General features: G+C 40.4%; 1 protein-coding gene across 3 annotated transcripts in view; it reads right to left on the bottom strand.

Annotated features, from left to right (window-relative positions):
- COL14A1 (collagen type XIV alpha 1 chain) overlaps positions 1-15696 on the bottom strand; it is a 121771-nt gene that overhangs the window by 93778 nt on the left and 12297 nt on the right. For all 3 annotated transcript variants that reach the window (XM_086466166.1, XM_009947615.2, XM_086466165.1), the window contains one exon: positions 13841-13927. In XM_086466166.1, the coding sequence (XP_086322292.1) occupies positions 13841-13927 (87 nt within the window). The remainder of the gene's footprint in view (positions 1-13840; positions 13928-15696) is intronic.

Raw genomic sequence — 15696 nt, 5'->3', positions numbered from 1 at the left:
ATTTTTTTTCCAAATAAAAAATGTTCAATATTCAATAAATAATTTTTCAGTTGCTGTTGCTCAGTTTCTTCCAAGAAATAAGAATTGTTGCATAATTACATTCTATTAGATCAGTTTTAGGGCTTCCCTCCCACCATCTGGTTCCTGTTCCCAGATTAATAAAATACCAACCGTTGCAAGGCTGGCAAAGGACCTGTGATTCTGTTGAGACAAAACGCCGGCTTCTGAGTGTTATTTTCTTTTTTAAAGGTACAGCTAAACAGAACTAACCCACCAAAGTCACAAAAGTATCTCAACCAACCTCTAACATACATCATTACTGGTTGCAACTGATGCTTTTTTACTACTTCTTGGAGAACAAAAAAACCACTAAACTTTATGAAGTTCTTAAGGCAGAAACATCTGTCAGTTTGACACCACCTCCCCACCCCCTAGGTATTGAGCTAAATTAGGATGTTGAGTTTGAAAGGTCTTGAGGGTATGGAGAGACGAGAGGAGAGATATGAGTAGTATTTCACAGGCTATAGGCAGTTTAGTCTTTTTGAAGGAGCTACCATCCCTATGCTGACAATTTACAGTTTTCCTTCCTCTATCATAGCTACTAGAAAGATCAGTGCAAAAGACTATAAATTTTGCCACATATTTTTAACCACATAGACAAATCAAATGCAAGCAAAGACCCTTCTGAGACTAATACGTACTTATGAAACAGCTGTCTGCACCACTACACAGGCCTCATTCTGCTAACTTTCCTGCATACAAGGAATTAAAAATGCTCAGGCATCAAGCTGGTGCTCCAGAGAAGCTCATTTGAGGATTCCAGGACAGCAATGTATAAGAATACCACGGCTCCACTTACTGGGGAATAAGGAGCCAAACAAACACTTCACGAGCCAGACACACACGCACTAAACCAAATAAGGAACCAGGATTCCCTCATATATGCAGACAAACAAGTACAATCAGTAGAGCTAACCAGACAGTCAAGAACACCTTTGAGGTGGAGAACATGGAACACTCAGCCAGGTAAGTAAATTCTGTTCCAGCTACTAACTAGCACCTTTTCAATACAGGGGCACAGCTCAGTTGTAACACTAAGGCTTACTTGGCACGCAGGGCACCAGGCAAAAGGTGCTGACCATGAGACACCCCAGAATCGGAGCCCAGAAAGAACATAAAGATCTGAGATTACGCAGTGAGGGTGGAAATGACCCTGAAATCATCTCTCCTCGGTAAAAGCTCCTGCTTGATGTTGATCAACAGTATTAGTAACACAGACTGCAAAACAAGACTGCCCTCCTCTCAAAGTGTAAGGAACAGCCTTGAAAGGGAACTGGTACAGCAGACAGCTGAAAAGCAGAACACTCAGCACCTTCTAGTTGCATTCAAAACACGGCCATCTCAGGGATCACAGTCCCTGAAAAGAGATACCAAAACATTAACCTTAATCTCCCATTTTGCTATCCAGAGCAGAAAGCAATGCAGCTTGTTCATCAGAGTATTCAGTACAACTGGAATGCAAATCCACGATGAGTTTGTTGATGAATGCATCAATCCTTTACAATCGTAGTTTTCTTACAGGAGGATCTTGGTCTTACACTTCAGTGTTTATTAATGTATCTGTCAACCACCATCTCCTCAAAGATGAGGTGGATGAAAAGCTGGATATGAGCCAACAATGCGCCCTTGCAGCCCAAAAGGCCAATCGCATCCTGGGCTGTATCAAGAGAAGCATGGCCAGCAGATCAAGAGAGGTGATTCTCCCCCTCTACTCTGCTCTGCTCAGACCCCACCTGCAGTGCTCCATCCAGCTCTGGAGCTCTCAATACATGAAGGACACGGACCTGTTGGAGTGGGTCCAGAGGAGGGCAATGAAGATGATCAGGGGGCTGGAGCACCTCCCCTGTGAGGACAGGCTGAGAGAGTTGGGGTTGTTCAGCCTGGAGAAGACTCCAGGGAAACCTTATAGATGCCTTCCCGTACCTGAGTGGGGCCTACAGGAAAGCTGGGGAGGCATTGTTCACAAGGACACATAGCGATAGGACAAGGGGCAATGGTTTTAAACTAAAACCGGGTAGATTTAGATTGGATATTAGGAGGAAGTTCTTTACCATAAGGGTGGTAAAGCACCAGAACAGTTTGCCCAGAGAGGTGGACGCCCCATTCTTGGAGACATTCAAGATCAGGCTTGATGGGGCTCTGGGCAACCTGATCTAGCTAAAGATGTCCCTGCTCACTGCAGGGGCGTTGGACCAGATGATCTTTGGGGGTCCCTTCCAGCCCAATGCATTCTATTATTCTATGAATCTCAAAGCTTTTTTTGGGTCTCCTTTCAAGGTTGCCATACAAATTTTAAAAAACAGCCTAGAGTTTCAACTTGTTCCTATGTAGCTCCAGTTCCAAAGACTAGGCAGTGTCTTACATCAAAGACAAGCATCACTCATGATATACTGAGATATTTGTCTAGAATACACATAGTTGTGAGCAAGCCTACGGACTTCAAATTGTGAGAACTCATGCTGCCAGATGATGAACAGTTAAGGAGTGTCTCAGCATGGTAGTAACAAAAGTATTTCAATAATGAAGCATGTCAACACAGACCCTGAACCTGACTTAAGGTAACAGCCTCTTGCTGCCAGCAGAATCCAGCCATGCCAGCACACTGTGGATTGGATGGATGCTCAGAAACTAATGACTTGAAGAGATGAAAAGCAGTCTGAAGAGAATTAAAGATCATTCATTCAGCTGAGCTTCTATTAATCAGTCATTCAAGAATGTGAATAGCAGCCTCCCACTTCAAGAAGAGATTGCACAAAAAAAAGTCAGTGCCTTAGGGAAAGCTACCAAAGAAAAAAAGAGCCCAGACAGGAGGTTTACAGTTGGTAGTGATTCAGACTTACCAAGCACCATACATATTTACTGTGCAGAGATGTGAGGACAAACATCTTATAACTCATGGGTTATGAACCTGAGTAGTTCGGATATTAGGAGCTGGATCACTTTACAACAAAATTGAAACTTACGTTTAGGTCCAAGATAGGCTAAGTCTCTTTTTCTTCTCTTTTTCTACTCTGAGAGAGTAGAAAGAGAGCTATAAAGATTTTTATTTTTCCTGAGCTAAAGATTATCTAGATAACTAATGTCAGCATCGTGTCTACTTTTCAATAAGGCAGGTGCATTCAAGGATAGTTCTTAAAGAGGGACAGGGAGGGAGACAGTGGATAACAGAAAAGCAATCTGTCCAATTTCCAGCTTCTGCCTGGCTTGGAACACTGTATGAGAGGTAATGCACAACCACGACCATTTATATGATGGTAACATACTGACAGACGGAAGAAAAGGAGTTTGTCCTACAGAAAGGAGGAGCCAGGAGTCAACTGGAATCCCTGGGTAAGAATGGAGACTTGCCATAAATTCTAATGCCAAGCTTTTTATTTTCTGAACAAAGCAAGAGTTTCTCTGGCATACACAAATTGAAGAAGGTATCCAGCAACCTCTGTGTTAATACTCAATCTCAAAACGGGCTAAGGTAAATAAACAAAATTGTTCACAATTTTACAGATATCCAAAACAGACAAGGCAGTTACAAAATATATACAAGACTCTTCCTCTGTTAAGATGAACCATTCCTCCTCCAGTCTCTCTCTCTTTCTTTCTGTTCCTCTCCCCTGATCTCACCTCAACTGGGGATTCGTTCTGTCAGGATCAAAGTGCACTACTCAAATTGAACCCTTTCCCAGTTCCAGCCTTCATAGACTCTTTTGGGTCTTCAGTTTCAAGCTCGCTTTCTCTCAAGAACATTTCTCTCTTATTCAGATTATTTCAACACTTGCAAGTAAACTAATGGCTATTTAGTTTGGCCAGATGGCAGATGTAAATGCTGCAGTGTCTAAATGTAGCTTGCTTGGTTTTCTCCAAAGCAACTACTAAAATGATGGCAAAGGAAAAGCATTTAAGAACTTTGTCCATCTCAGTACTGATACTTCCTATCAGGTTTTCCAGTCGTGGGAGGCAGGAAGCACAACTGTGCCGAAGGATTCTGTCCAGGTCCATAAAAGTACTACGATTGCAAAAGGAAATCCAAGTTGCAAGTAGTAGTCAAAGGATACAACGGCTTAGCTATGTCCTCCAGAGAAATTCATATGATGAACTCCTGGAACAAACATTGATCACAGCACAATGAGCTAAACTTTCCAGATAGTAAAGAGGAGTTTACTCAAGAGTTTCCTTGCAACAGAGTCCTCCTATAAGTCCTCCAGTGACTAACAAGGAATGTCTAATGTGCAAAGCTCTGCATGGTGGCTCACAGGTTTACAGACTAGCTTGGAAACTTAATGAACGCCTCTCATCAAATTCTACCTTCTGAGAAGCACAGAAACCAACATGGCTTGGATGGGGTATCCTAAATTCATTCCTGAAAGAGAGCAATGCTATATTCTGACAAGTTTACTTCATCTCTGGTTTTCAAACACATATTTGCATCACCTGAAGTTGAGAAAGATGTCCATGAGGAGTCACATAGAAGAATGTAAAGCCATCACTCGCATGGCACAAATTAAAAAATAGTCACTGTCAAAAAAACCCTGTGCTTCATCAACCTAGCATGGATGTGGGCCTGCTGATAGGATTGCTGGGCAGGTTCTAAGTGGAGTCCAGAGCGGAGATCTTTTAGCACCACATCAGGATGTTGATCTGACCAGCAGTGAATCCACTGACCCAACAAGCTTCAGGCATTTAAGTGAGAGTCCTATTGGCAAAGATCAGATGGTCAGGTCCTGCTTTCACTAGTAAAAGCTGAGATAGGATGCATCATGGATCCTCTGCTTGGACTACAGTTGGGCAGAACAAAGCCAAGAGAGTCCAAAGCCAAAGTGACACAGTCTGAAACTAAAACAGATCTACAAAACTATTCCTGGGCTAAGCAGCTTCAGAGTGCTCAGAAGAGTGTGGTGAGGAGAACATAATTACAAATGCTTGCCAAAGCTTTGTGGTAGTCCAAAATGTTCTCTGAATGCCGCAGCATGGTCCAAGCATTCCCCAGTCTTCTCAAGGGAGGCAGGGGGATCTGAGGTCAGCCCCCTAAAGAAGCATAGATAATAGATTCATTTTTACGCTTATACTACCTTTAATCAATTAGGAAATGCTAGAACAAGCAGGTACATGCCACACACAAAAAAGCTGTTCACAATCAGGTCAAAGGACTACATGTCACTGCATGCCACACAGTGCTGAAAAGCTGGTTTTGGTAAAGACTTACTAAAATCCCTGTTAAGATGGTGAGCACAGAACTCAAAAGTAAACTGAAAAAAAGCATTCCTGAAGTAATGTAACAGCCTACACAGAGCACATGTCCCCAGCTGTGAGGCAGTTGAATGACAGCACACGCACATCCTGTTTCATAGATGTCAAGGTAATGCACCCACGTACCCCCTAGACACTGCAAAGATGAAATATTCAAGTCTCAGTATGATGAATATACAACTTTTAGGGTAATGTAGACAGTAACCTACCATTTAAACAAATGCAATCCATAGTTCTAAAATTCACTATACTCTTTTATGCAGACTTTAATTTACGCATGTCCAAAAATGAACCCTATCACATTAAATTATTCCACGATGTTTAAAGAACTTACCATATCTCCTAAATAGAAAATGCATCTGTCCCTGTTGTGCAGCATCTAAGAAACTGATGCTAAAGACTAATGGCCAGGGTTATGTCTACATTTTGTAATGGAGGATAAGGCAGATGTCCCTGAGCTAGATAGTTTTGAGCAGGCTAGCACATTCACCAGGGAGAGCGCTCTACTGGACAATACAGCTGGACTGCTATTAGTTTTGTAGTAAAGCTGATTGCATCTAGCTTAAGCAACCATCAATAATACACTGCACTGGAACAAAAAAACAATAATAATAAAAAAAGGCAACCAGAAGTTTAATTAAAAAAACCCGCACTGATCAGCAAATACTAATCATGGAATTATGAAGTGTCACAAGATACCTCCCTAGTGACTTTGTGCTTTACCTGTTATGTGGACTCTGGCCAAGTAGCTCAGTGTTTGACTCTTGTATAAGTACAGCATAGACCCAGAAACTAAACACTCATTACAGGGGTCTCATCTTGCTGGTATCTTCCAAGATCAGCAACACATTTTCATCACTTGTACTCACATTTTTATAACTTGCACTTACTTCATAACATGGTCTGTTCATGGTTCAGACTGGTGGCGGTTACTGCTTAGTGGGTAATGAGACTAACATGATACAGGAAAAGAGTATCTGGGGATTGTACAAGATTTACTACGATATGTTTAGAGAAGGAACCAAAGGCAACAAAAGGGAGGGATCAAGGTAGTTTGGGACAAACAAGCATGGGAAAACAAAGATAAAGAGATAAAGAGGGCCAGTTCCATCTACACAGATGTCTGGTTAGTACTTGTTTGGCCAAGCCCTGTGGTTGATCATCCCAGACCTATTGCGACTACATGCTCACTCTTGCTACTGGTTGGAGCTGGGGCAACCCACCATGGGCTATAGGATTCAGTGATCCCTAACACAAGATGAAAAAAGAGATCAAATCAGCAGTGGAAAAGCCAAGTACTTTCCAATAAACTTTGCTTTTATCCTCAGACTGCAGAAGCAGATTAACGTGCGAGGGCTGAGAAGATAAAGACTGTTTAGGAACAACAGAATAGCACTGGGGAAAAACGCCCACACAACATAGCTACGCCTTCTTTCTTCCAGTTGCTCGTAATACAAGAGCTAAAGTGCCCTCCAGAAAGCTCAGGGAAACACTCTTAGTAAGGACAATTATAGATTGCGTAAAGACAGAGTTAACGAGTTCCATAGCCTAGGAGTTCAGTAAGTAATAAAAACCAAAAAAAGTAGAAAAATATCATGACCAAAACCAACATTTGCAGTTACATTAGCCAGGATGAAGTGAGTAAAACTATGAAACACGGCCAACGGAGCAGAAGTTCAGAAGGTGTTCATTCCTGTGGCTTAGTCAAATACCTCATAGTACTCATTTCACACTGTCTAGTAATACTTACTGAAGCATCTGACACTAACTAAACAGACAAGTTAATAAATTAGATAATGAGTCTCTTCTGCTGAATAGTATCTTAATATATCACTCTGCGGATTTTTTCCTACTCTGCTTAAACACTGCCATTCAGCAGCCACAGAGTGATTGTCAAAGACTATTTGCATCAAAGGTGACAGCAGTATTGGAAGAAGAAAGCAAATCAGTTTAATTTTTAAAGTTTACTGCACCTCACATTTCTATCACTATCTGAAGACTGTTGTGACATCACTGCAAGACTTAGTATAATAGAAACCTCAGACATGTATACCATGTCATTTTGAGGAATGATACGCCTTTTGCATTATCTGATAGCGTGCATAGCACTGGAAGAAAAAATATTATGAGAAAAAAAAGTCATTCAGAAACACTTACTTTGAAAGACTGTAGAAATAATGTAAGTAATAATATCACTAATAACGTAAAACACATTGGGAAGACAAAAAACATCAAAAACTATCTCACTGCAAAACAGAATATCTTTGGATATGCCTACACAGTTTTTGCAGGCAGCTGACAACTCCACCTATTTTCTAGGCCCAGACCAGGAAGCCAAAAGGTATGTTCACAAGAAAAACTACAAAAGATCCAGCACCAGAGAGACATTGTTTCTGCATGATTCAGAGCACTGGTAGAGCACACTCACCACAACTGCAGGCGTACTTATTCCTATCAATATTTAGCAGGTAAGCATCATATGACAGATGGCTTCAGGTCTCTTTCCAGGAGACTTTATGACACTAAACCCTGAAAGTGCTAAAACCTCAAAATTTAGTACAATACGACCAAAATTTCTTCTTTGTGCAGCACTGTTTAGTGAAGAAAACAACGATAAGAGTGGGACCAGCATGTGGCAGAGGGAACTCTGAGTGAGCAGTCATGCTCCGCAATATTTATAACTTGTGTGTATATATATATTTATGCATAATATCACTAACAATAGTAAATTCACTAAAGGTCACTAATAATATTGTATTCTTTCAAAGGAAACATTTGTTTACCCTTACAGGTAATTTTTACATCTATATTTAAATTAATATACAAATGCAGGAATATCGATCAAGACACACGAAGTCACTGCTCAATGTTTTTAACATTAGCTCATGTTATATTACCTACATACAGATAACATAACTTGGCACCTGCATCCTTCTATTATACTTTGTGACAGATGAGATATGGCATTACACGGCTCATTAAAAAGACCTTCTGCAGTTTTTTCCTATCTCTTTAGGCCCACTATGACTTCTACATTATTTTTCACTCACCCAGTGCCTAATTTTTCCATTCCCAAATTGTCCTTTCTATACTCATGACCCAACAGATTAGCTATAAATTTTCTTTCCTAAACTTCTACCTGCTTGTCTCCATCTCCCACAATGAGAAACTCAGATCTAGCTTTTATTGTGAGTTGATTTGTCCTAGAGCTTCCTCCTGTATACTTTGTTTGGGCAGGGAACTGAGGGGCAATACCCCTTTTCTCAGGTCATCCAGCTGGCCCCACACTGGCCCAAGCAGCTCAGGTAATGTTCTGATAGTTTGGTCCCTGGCACGTGGTAAAGGTGAGTCCGTCAGAAAGAAGCATCTAAGAGATTAAAAAAGCTGCAGTTCTCCCAGGCTTTTTAACTGGGCCACAGGTGACTAGATTTTCATAGGAATTGGCAAAATATCCACACCTGCCCCTAATGGACTTGCTCCAGGGCTGAAATGGAGAAGGCTTTCATTTGGGAAGGCTGAACTAACCAGCATGTTCTCTGCTGTGCAGTGAAGATCTCTGACCTCCCTAACAAGTCATACTTACTATATGATTGTATTACATGCACTTTACGATGAGAAAGTAGCTGTTACATTGCATCATACATAAATCACATAATCTTTTATGGGACCTTATTTCTCATCATTTTAATAGTCTACAGTCTGCAGAAGGCTTATCCCACAAAAACTTGATTCAGAAGACAAATCTGCTCCATACATGCACTATGCTGTCCTAAATCATCTCAATTTGAGATTTGCATAAGGGAATTTCAGAACAGAACAGGTTTAAGACTCTGTAAATGCTTTACTCTAGTAGAGCACCGAAAGAGCACCTCTTGTATTGGGTGTCTGTGCCCAGGTTTGACACCAGGGAGGCTGCAGGGGTAATCTTTCTGCAAAGAGGCCAGGGGCCGCCCTGTGCCTGTGCACAGCTGGTGGCATCTCTGGGAAAGCATATTTAAGAAAGGGCAGAAAATGCCAGTCAGAAAGAGGAAGAGGGGAAAAAAAAAAAAAAAAAAAAAGAGTGAGAAACAGCAGACTAAACCCCAAAGTTGGAGGAGGAAGTGCTCCATGGTGGAGCAGATATTCCCCGCAGCCTGTGGAGGACACACACTGGAGAAGAAGAAAGGTGTAAAAGGAAAGGAATGGCAGAGAGAAAACACTACATCCTGATCATAACTCCTTAACACCCCTCTTGCACCACTTGCTTCATCTGTGAAGGGACTTGGACTGAATGTACCAGCAGTGATAACACAGAAGGAGGAGAGGAGCCTCGGAGGAGAGAGAAGGTCAAGTTGAGCCTGGGAAAGCAGGGAGGACAGCTGTTATTTTAAAGTTTGTCTTTTTTGTTTCCCACTATCTTCATTAGCTTTTTTTTATTATTAAGTAAATTTTGCCCCAGTTGAGTCTGTTTGCCTACCATGGTAATTGGTAAGCAGTCTCCCTGTCTTTATCTCAACACATGAGCTTTTTCATTCCTATTCTTCCTCTTCTCTCCCATCCTGCTGGAGAGGGGAGTGAGCAAGCAGCTACGTGGGAGTGTGGCTGCTAGCCTAGACTAAGCCATCACACCTCTCAACTAAAAAAAAACAAAATAAAGTCCACAAGAAAGAAAATAAAACTGGCCCTCAGTGTTTTGTTGTTTTTATTGAAATGGGTGGCTAAAAATATTTCGGAGACACAGAGAAATACTCTGCAGAGAAAGGATATAGTTGCATATTTGCCACAGGGTATAGTCAAAACGCTGTGATTCTTCCCTCCCCGAAGGGATTTGATTAGAGAATCACTCATAGAAGCTCTCTGAGAAATTGTAAAACATCTGAGAAGGCGCAGAATGTATTAACCCCTGTCGCTGCACAGAAAAGAGCTTTGTACACGACGGAGTTGGAGAAACGCCAGGGTACAAGTACTCAAATATCAGTGCGTGCTGAAAGAAGCTGAGTCTGTGAGCTTTATCTCAACAGAGAGAAAGAGAAAAGCCTTCTGACATTATTAATATGAACATGCACTGCAGCAATAAATCACTAAGCTGAAAACTGACAGGTTCTGAAAAATAGAGAAAGGAGATTCAAGACTTGAAAGTGGTTGTGCAGAAGAACTAGAGAAGGATTCTGGAAATCAAATATAAATGGACCATTTGATGGATGAGTGCTAGACATTAAACCTGAATTAATTAACTACTGGATATACACTGGAGGTTTGTTTGAGATAAGAGCACAGTACTCAGAGCAGGAAAGACAGGAGTAAATCTTTTCAAACTACTTGAATGGGCAGGACACAATAGATGGAAAATTTTAATGTAGGTTAAACGAAGCTGCTGTAAAACTAGCAAACCACACAAGCCACTGCCAGAGTTCTATGAAGACACAGCAAAACCCCAATACAATCTCATTTAAGGACAGACGAAATAGGTAGATTTGAGAGTTTAGGAGAAGACATCCACACCTCCAGCACTACCTAGAGCCTCAAACAGTTGGTAATTAGACAACAGCACTGCAGAATCAGTCCTCCAAACCACAGATGAAAATAAGAATGAGAAGCTTTGAAACCATCTGGAATCTTTAACATAGATACCCATCTTGTATCTCTTAGTGAAGAGCTGGTTTCTATGAGTAGAAGGGTTATGGTGAAATCTTTGTCCCACTGAAATGGAAAGCAAAACTTCTGGGTTTTATTATGTGACCCTGAAGAAAATATATCAACTATTTAAAACCAGCAAATTTCTATGGTTATGTGCCTTTTGTGCCTTTCAGGAAAATCAGCAGGATCATGAGTTACCATAACGCACAAACTGGACCTTGCATTACTGACACAGTCCACACGGTTTTTCACACACACTGACCAGTGTACTACTGTGCTTTACAAGTTTTGTCCCAAAATACTGATTTTGGATTTTCTGGCCTACTAAATGCCAAATCTGTCCTAATACTCACATCGGAGAATTTTGCCAGACGATTCTCCGTAGCAGAATGACGTGATGACCTTTGCCTTTCTAAGCTTTGCAAAGACACACTAGTTTCTTCTTATATAAACACCCTTCCTAACAAGTGGGGCAGATGTTCACAGAAGGCACCTCCTTACATCAAAACTCGACTCTAATACTCACAGAAATGGTGAAATAGGCTTTTACTATTCTTTTAGTCAAGACAAGAGCAGAAGCCACAATCACTGACAATACCAAACTGGACAACGGTTGTTTTCAATTTGTCTTGTGGGCAAAGATTGCTCTTGTTTTCAGATATTATACTACCTAATAATTTCTTCTGTACTGTTAACTCCTAAGGTCTTCCCAACTTGATCAGGGATATAACACAGCCACAGAATGTATCAGGGTTGATATTAAATCCATCCAATTTAGCCATACACTAAATTGTTATGAAACCAATTAACTGCTGGCCTGAATTCATTTGGTCATACTCAGATCATTTCCTGTCAAACATCTGCAGAGGATCAAGTTATTCTTCATGGTTTTGCCATAAAATTTTGCTCTTATTTCTTTAGTCCATTTCTTTCACAGACTCTTCCTTAATTTTTTTTGATCCAGTTTCAATTTGAGGTGGAATGGCCTTTATATACTAAACTAGGAAAGTTTTAATACCATTACACTTTGTGTATCAGTTCTGAATTCACTTCTATCCCAGCTACACATTTTTTGCTGATGCTGTTATTTCTGCACAAGTTCTTTTGCTTGGACTCTCACTCTACTCCCACTGAAGTCATTCAGTTGGAATCTCCATCACTTTGAATAATCATTATACTGCGCACTGGGAAGAAATATGCAATAGGTAGCCAGTAGGAAAAAAGTCTATTACTTTACATTAAAATATAGCTGGGTTGGGAATAGGGCTAAACAAAATCAAGAATTCATAAAAATTAGCATAACGTTTTTTCTTTTGGGTCAGTTTTGCTGATCAGAGTTTGTAAGTTCTGCCTTTCTTTCAGATATACACCCCAGTTTTCCAGTAAAACCTGCTACAGTAAGTGTAAGGCAACAGCTTTTCACAAGTGCTGGACTGAAGTGTATTTTGCTCGGATATAAACTGCCCCAACACAACTGAAGAAGCTTAGATGAGTAAAAAGTTGTGCAGGGAGGAGGAAAGAGATTGAGCTAAAGACTTTGCAAGTAAACAAGAATCCTAAAAAAGGGAGAGACTGCAGATCCAGTCTCTTCTTGCCAGCTGCATTTTTGCCCCTACTCCATGAAAAAGCGTAAATCCTCTCCCACAGTCTGGCAGACACTTTCCTCTGTCTGCATTTAATCAACGTTTTCCTATTACAGGCCCAGTTTTCCCTCCTTCAACTTTTATCACTTGTCCTTCATTAAGAAAACAAATCACATTTTCCTTCGTTAGTTCTGTCATTTCTTCCAACTCAGTCCTCCTCCAGACATGAAAGAAAGATCACCTATCCACTACCCCAGCATGCACCAGCAGGTATAACTTGCTTCTTTAAGTGTTGTAAATACTAGCTAACATTTTCCCCAAGGCACCCAATGTGATGAATTCAAGGGTGCTTTGGCTTGAGAAATGCTGTATGGAAACAAACTTGTATAGTGTTAATAAATACAACATGACACAAGTATGCGTGGTAAGAAGAAAAACCCACTGAAGTGAGAAAAATTTGCATGGGCTTCAAGGAGCTTTGGGTGAGGTCTTTGATACTTGCATTAGTAGGAGACAAAGCTAAATGGGACAGGAGAAATGGGATCTTTGAAACTGTCCAGTTTATTCACAGAGAGACTATTTATGGTCATATCAAGCTATTCTCAGCTGTGCTTGTTCCGTACATCATAAATAACCACTGAAGGAAATAATTACTGTTGGGGTTACTTCATAAAGAAGATGGTATTTGAATTTTAGAATAACAGGAAATAGAGTTATATATTAAGCTTGAAATAGATTTCACTGTCCATACTAGACAAGCTCCTCATGACAAACAATGTCACATTTCACCAGAAGACTGGCTCCTTGCAACCAGACAAAATTAACACCTTTTTTTCACCTCAAAATATTTCAAATGACCTACATTAGGACAGAGTCATCAAGTTGTTATGTGCCCAATTATACAATAATACCTATTTGACCTTAGGTGGGAATTAATCCTGCAAGTCTGTCTTGCAGCCAAGATGATATGAAGTTACTGTTTTGTAAACACACACACACAGAGCACGCAATTCTTTCACTACTCAAAGTGCACCCAGTGGAGAAGGACTGGCAACATGAGTGTTTAATGCAGGTTCAGAGACTGCTTTTATGCTATTTACGGTGGTATTTAGTGCTTACTATAGAAAGTGGTGAAACAAAACACAGATCTAAAAGCAATCCCTCCATTGTAGCAACTCTCCAATATTCCTGAAAATACTGATTTTTCCATTCTGTTTAACTTAGCCATGGGAACCAGATTTAAAGTACGGACTTAAAGAAAATCTAAACAATGGCCAAGTTAAATAACAAAGCCGATTTTTTTCAGAATATCACACAAGTCATATGTGTTATGATCTGACCTTCTGGAGCTGGTTTACTCGCATTTGTTTTTTCTGGATCCTTCACCTTGGATTTACTTGTTTCTTTTCTTCTCTCTATATCTTTAACTGAAAAGTAAGAGGGGAAAAAAAAAGTCAATCACACTAGAAACAGTGCAATCAGAAGCATGTAATTTTCTTCTTCCAGGTAAAGAAGTTGCATGCAACATCTTGCAATATGCTTAGGTAACAAGTGACTGTTTCTGGATTTTCCCTCCCTCCCTTTGGATTTATTCTTGTTATTAATCTTTCCCCATCCTATCATCATTAACATTCTCAAAAGTGACTCTCTTCACACATTAGAGTCCAAATACAGTGACATCAGCACCTAAGCCCACGCTGACAAGATCCAGCACTGGAAATATAGTCCAGAAAATTGGCAAAGCTGGCTGGGGTAAATCCAGCATTGCAGAGTTCCACTTCAAATCATTCAACACAAAAGCACATAAGCCAGCTGTTACATTATCCTTTTTAAAGAACCAGCTTAGATCTCATGCCTAAATCTGTGTTCAGGGCACCAGATACTCCCATGAGAGCAAAGCTGATCCAAAGCTCTGACTACAACAGTTTCCTGTCCCACAAGTAGGTGGGATACCTTCCTTACGGCCCAAATCTCTCATAACGCCCAAGAAGAACCCAGCTTGATCAGCAATTCCTAATATTACATTATGAGTAGAGTGATACTGGCTACTATTCTGAAAGGTTCTGGCAAAATCATTGCTAAAGTCACATATTAGGGAAAAAAAAAAAATCCTTTCAGAGTTTCCTTAGAACACTAATTGGTGTCAACGCACCAGCTGTCTACAATGGCCAGGAACAGCTTAAAAGAATGAAACAGAGAACATCTTTTATAGAAAATAAAAATCTACTCCAATTAAAATCTTTAGTTTATGTAGAGCTGGATTGTGACCAACATTCAACCAAGCAGGCACTGAGTCTTAGCCAGGATCAGAGAATCTCTGTGCTACATTGCTCAAAAAAACACTTTCAGGGGGTGAAAGAAGGTTATCTGTCTCTTGAAACGTACGATATAAAATAGACAAAACAAGTATCCTGTTTTACAGAAGTAGAACCAAAGTCAAATGGATTTCACTAATTTAGCCAGTACTATAAGGAATATCTGGAAAAGCCAAGAGTGCTCTTAAGTTCCAATCCAAAATATAATCACAAGAAAATCCTAGTGGCCTTAAGAAGACAACAAGCCACTGTCAAATATCTGAGTGTGACCTTCTCAGTGTGATAACCCTCTGCAGAACCTACAGCCTTCACACTCCAGGCACAGAGATAGGAAAACTGCTGAAAAAAATAACTGAAGTTTTGACTCCTCTCCTTTCTAATACAGCATGTGTACCTGCACATCACCTCTACCTTCAGCAAACAGTTGTGAAACTGATTCAGAAGCAAATTCAGGTCCACAAACTTGCTGAGGAGTCAAATTTTACCAAGGTAGATCTTGGTTACTAGCAGGGTTACACATAAAGCCATGACGACACCAGGTCTTACTCAGAAGTCTGGATTTAATCCTTACCTAAACAAGTCTCCCACTGAAATAAAAAGAGATTAAATTATCAGAATAATACTAGTCAGAACGGATGTCATTGCTTAGCTTTCTACGAGCATTCCTTTGAGAAAAGGCTGAGAGCAAACTTGCTTGATGGCCTCCTCTATTGCTAGTGCTGTTGAGTGGCAAGTTTCCAGAGCAACAGTACAAAAGTCTGAAAATGCTCATAGGAGACAAGTTGGTCACATCCTGATGGAGATTTCTGGATTTGGGAAAGCCATTTCTAACTGTCAAAATTCTAACCACATAGGAAGAACAGACAAGACGACACCAGTTT

Source organism: Leptosomus discolor, chromosome 5 (assembly GCF_034619465.1).
Source record: "Leptosomus discolor isolate bLepDis1 chromosome 5, bLepDis1.hap2, whole genome shotgun sequence".
Lineage (NCBI taxonomy): Eukaryota > Metazoa > Chordata > Aves > Leptosomiformes > Leptosomidae > Leptosomus > Leptosomus discolor.
Note: the sequence above shows the minus strand (reverse complement) of the source record. Positions and strands in the feature narration are given on the sequence as shown.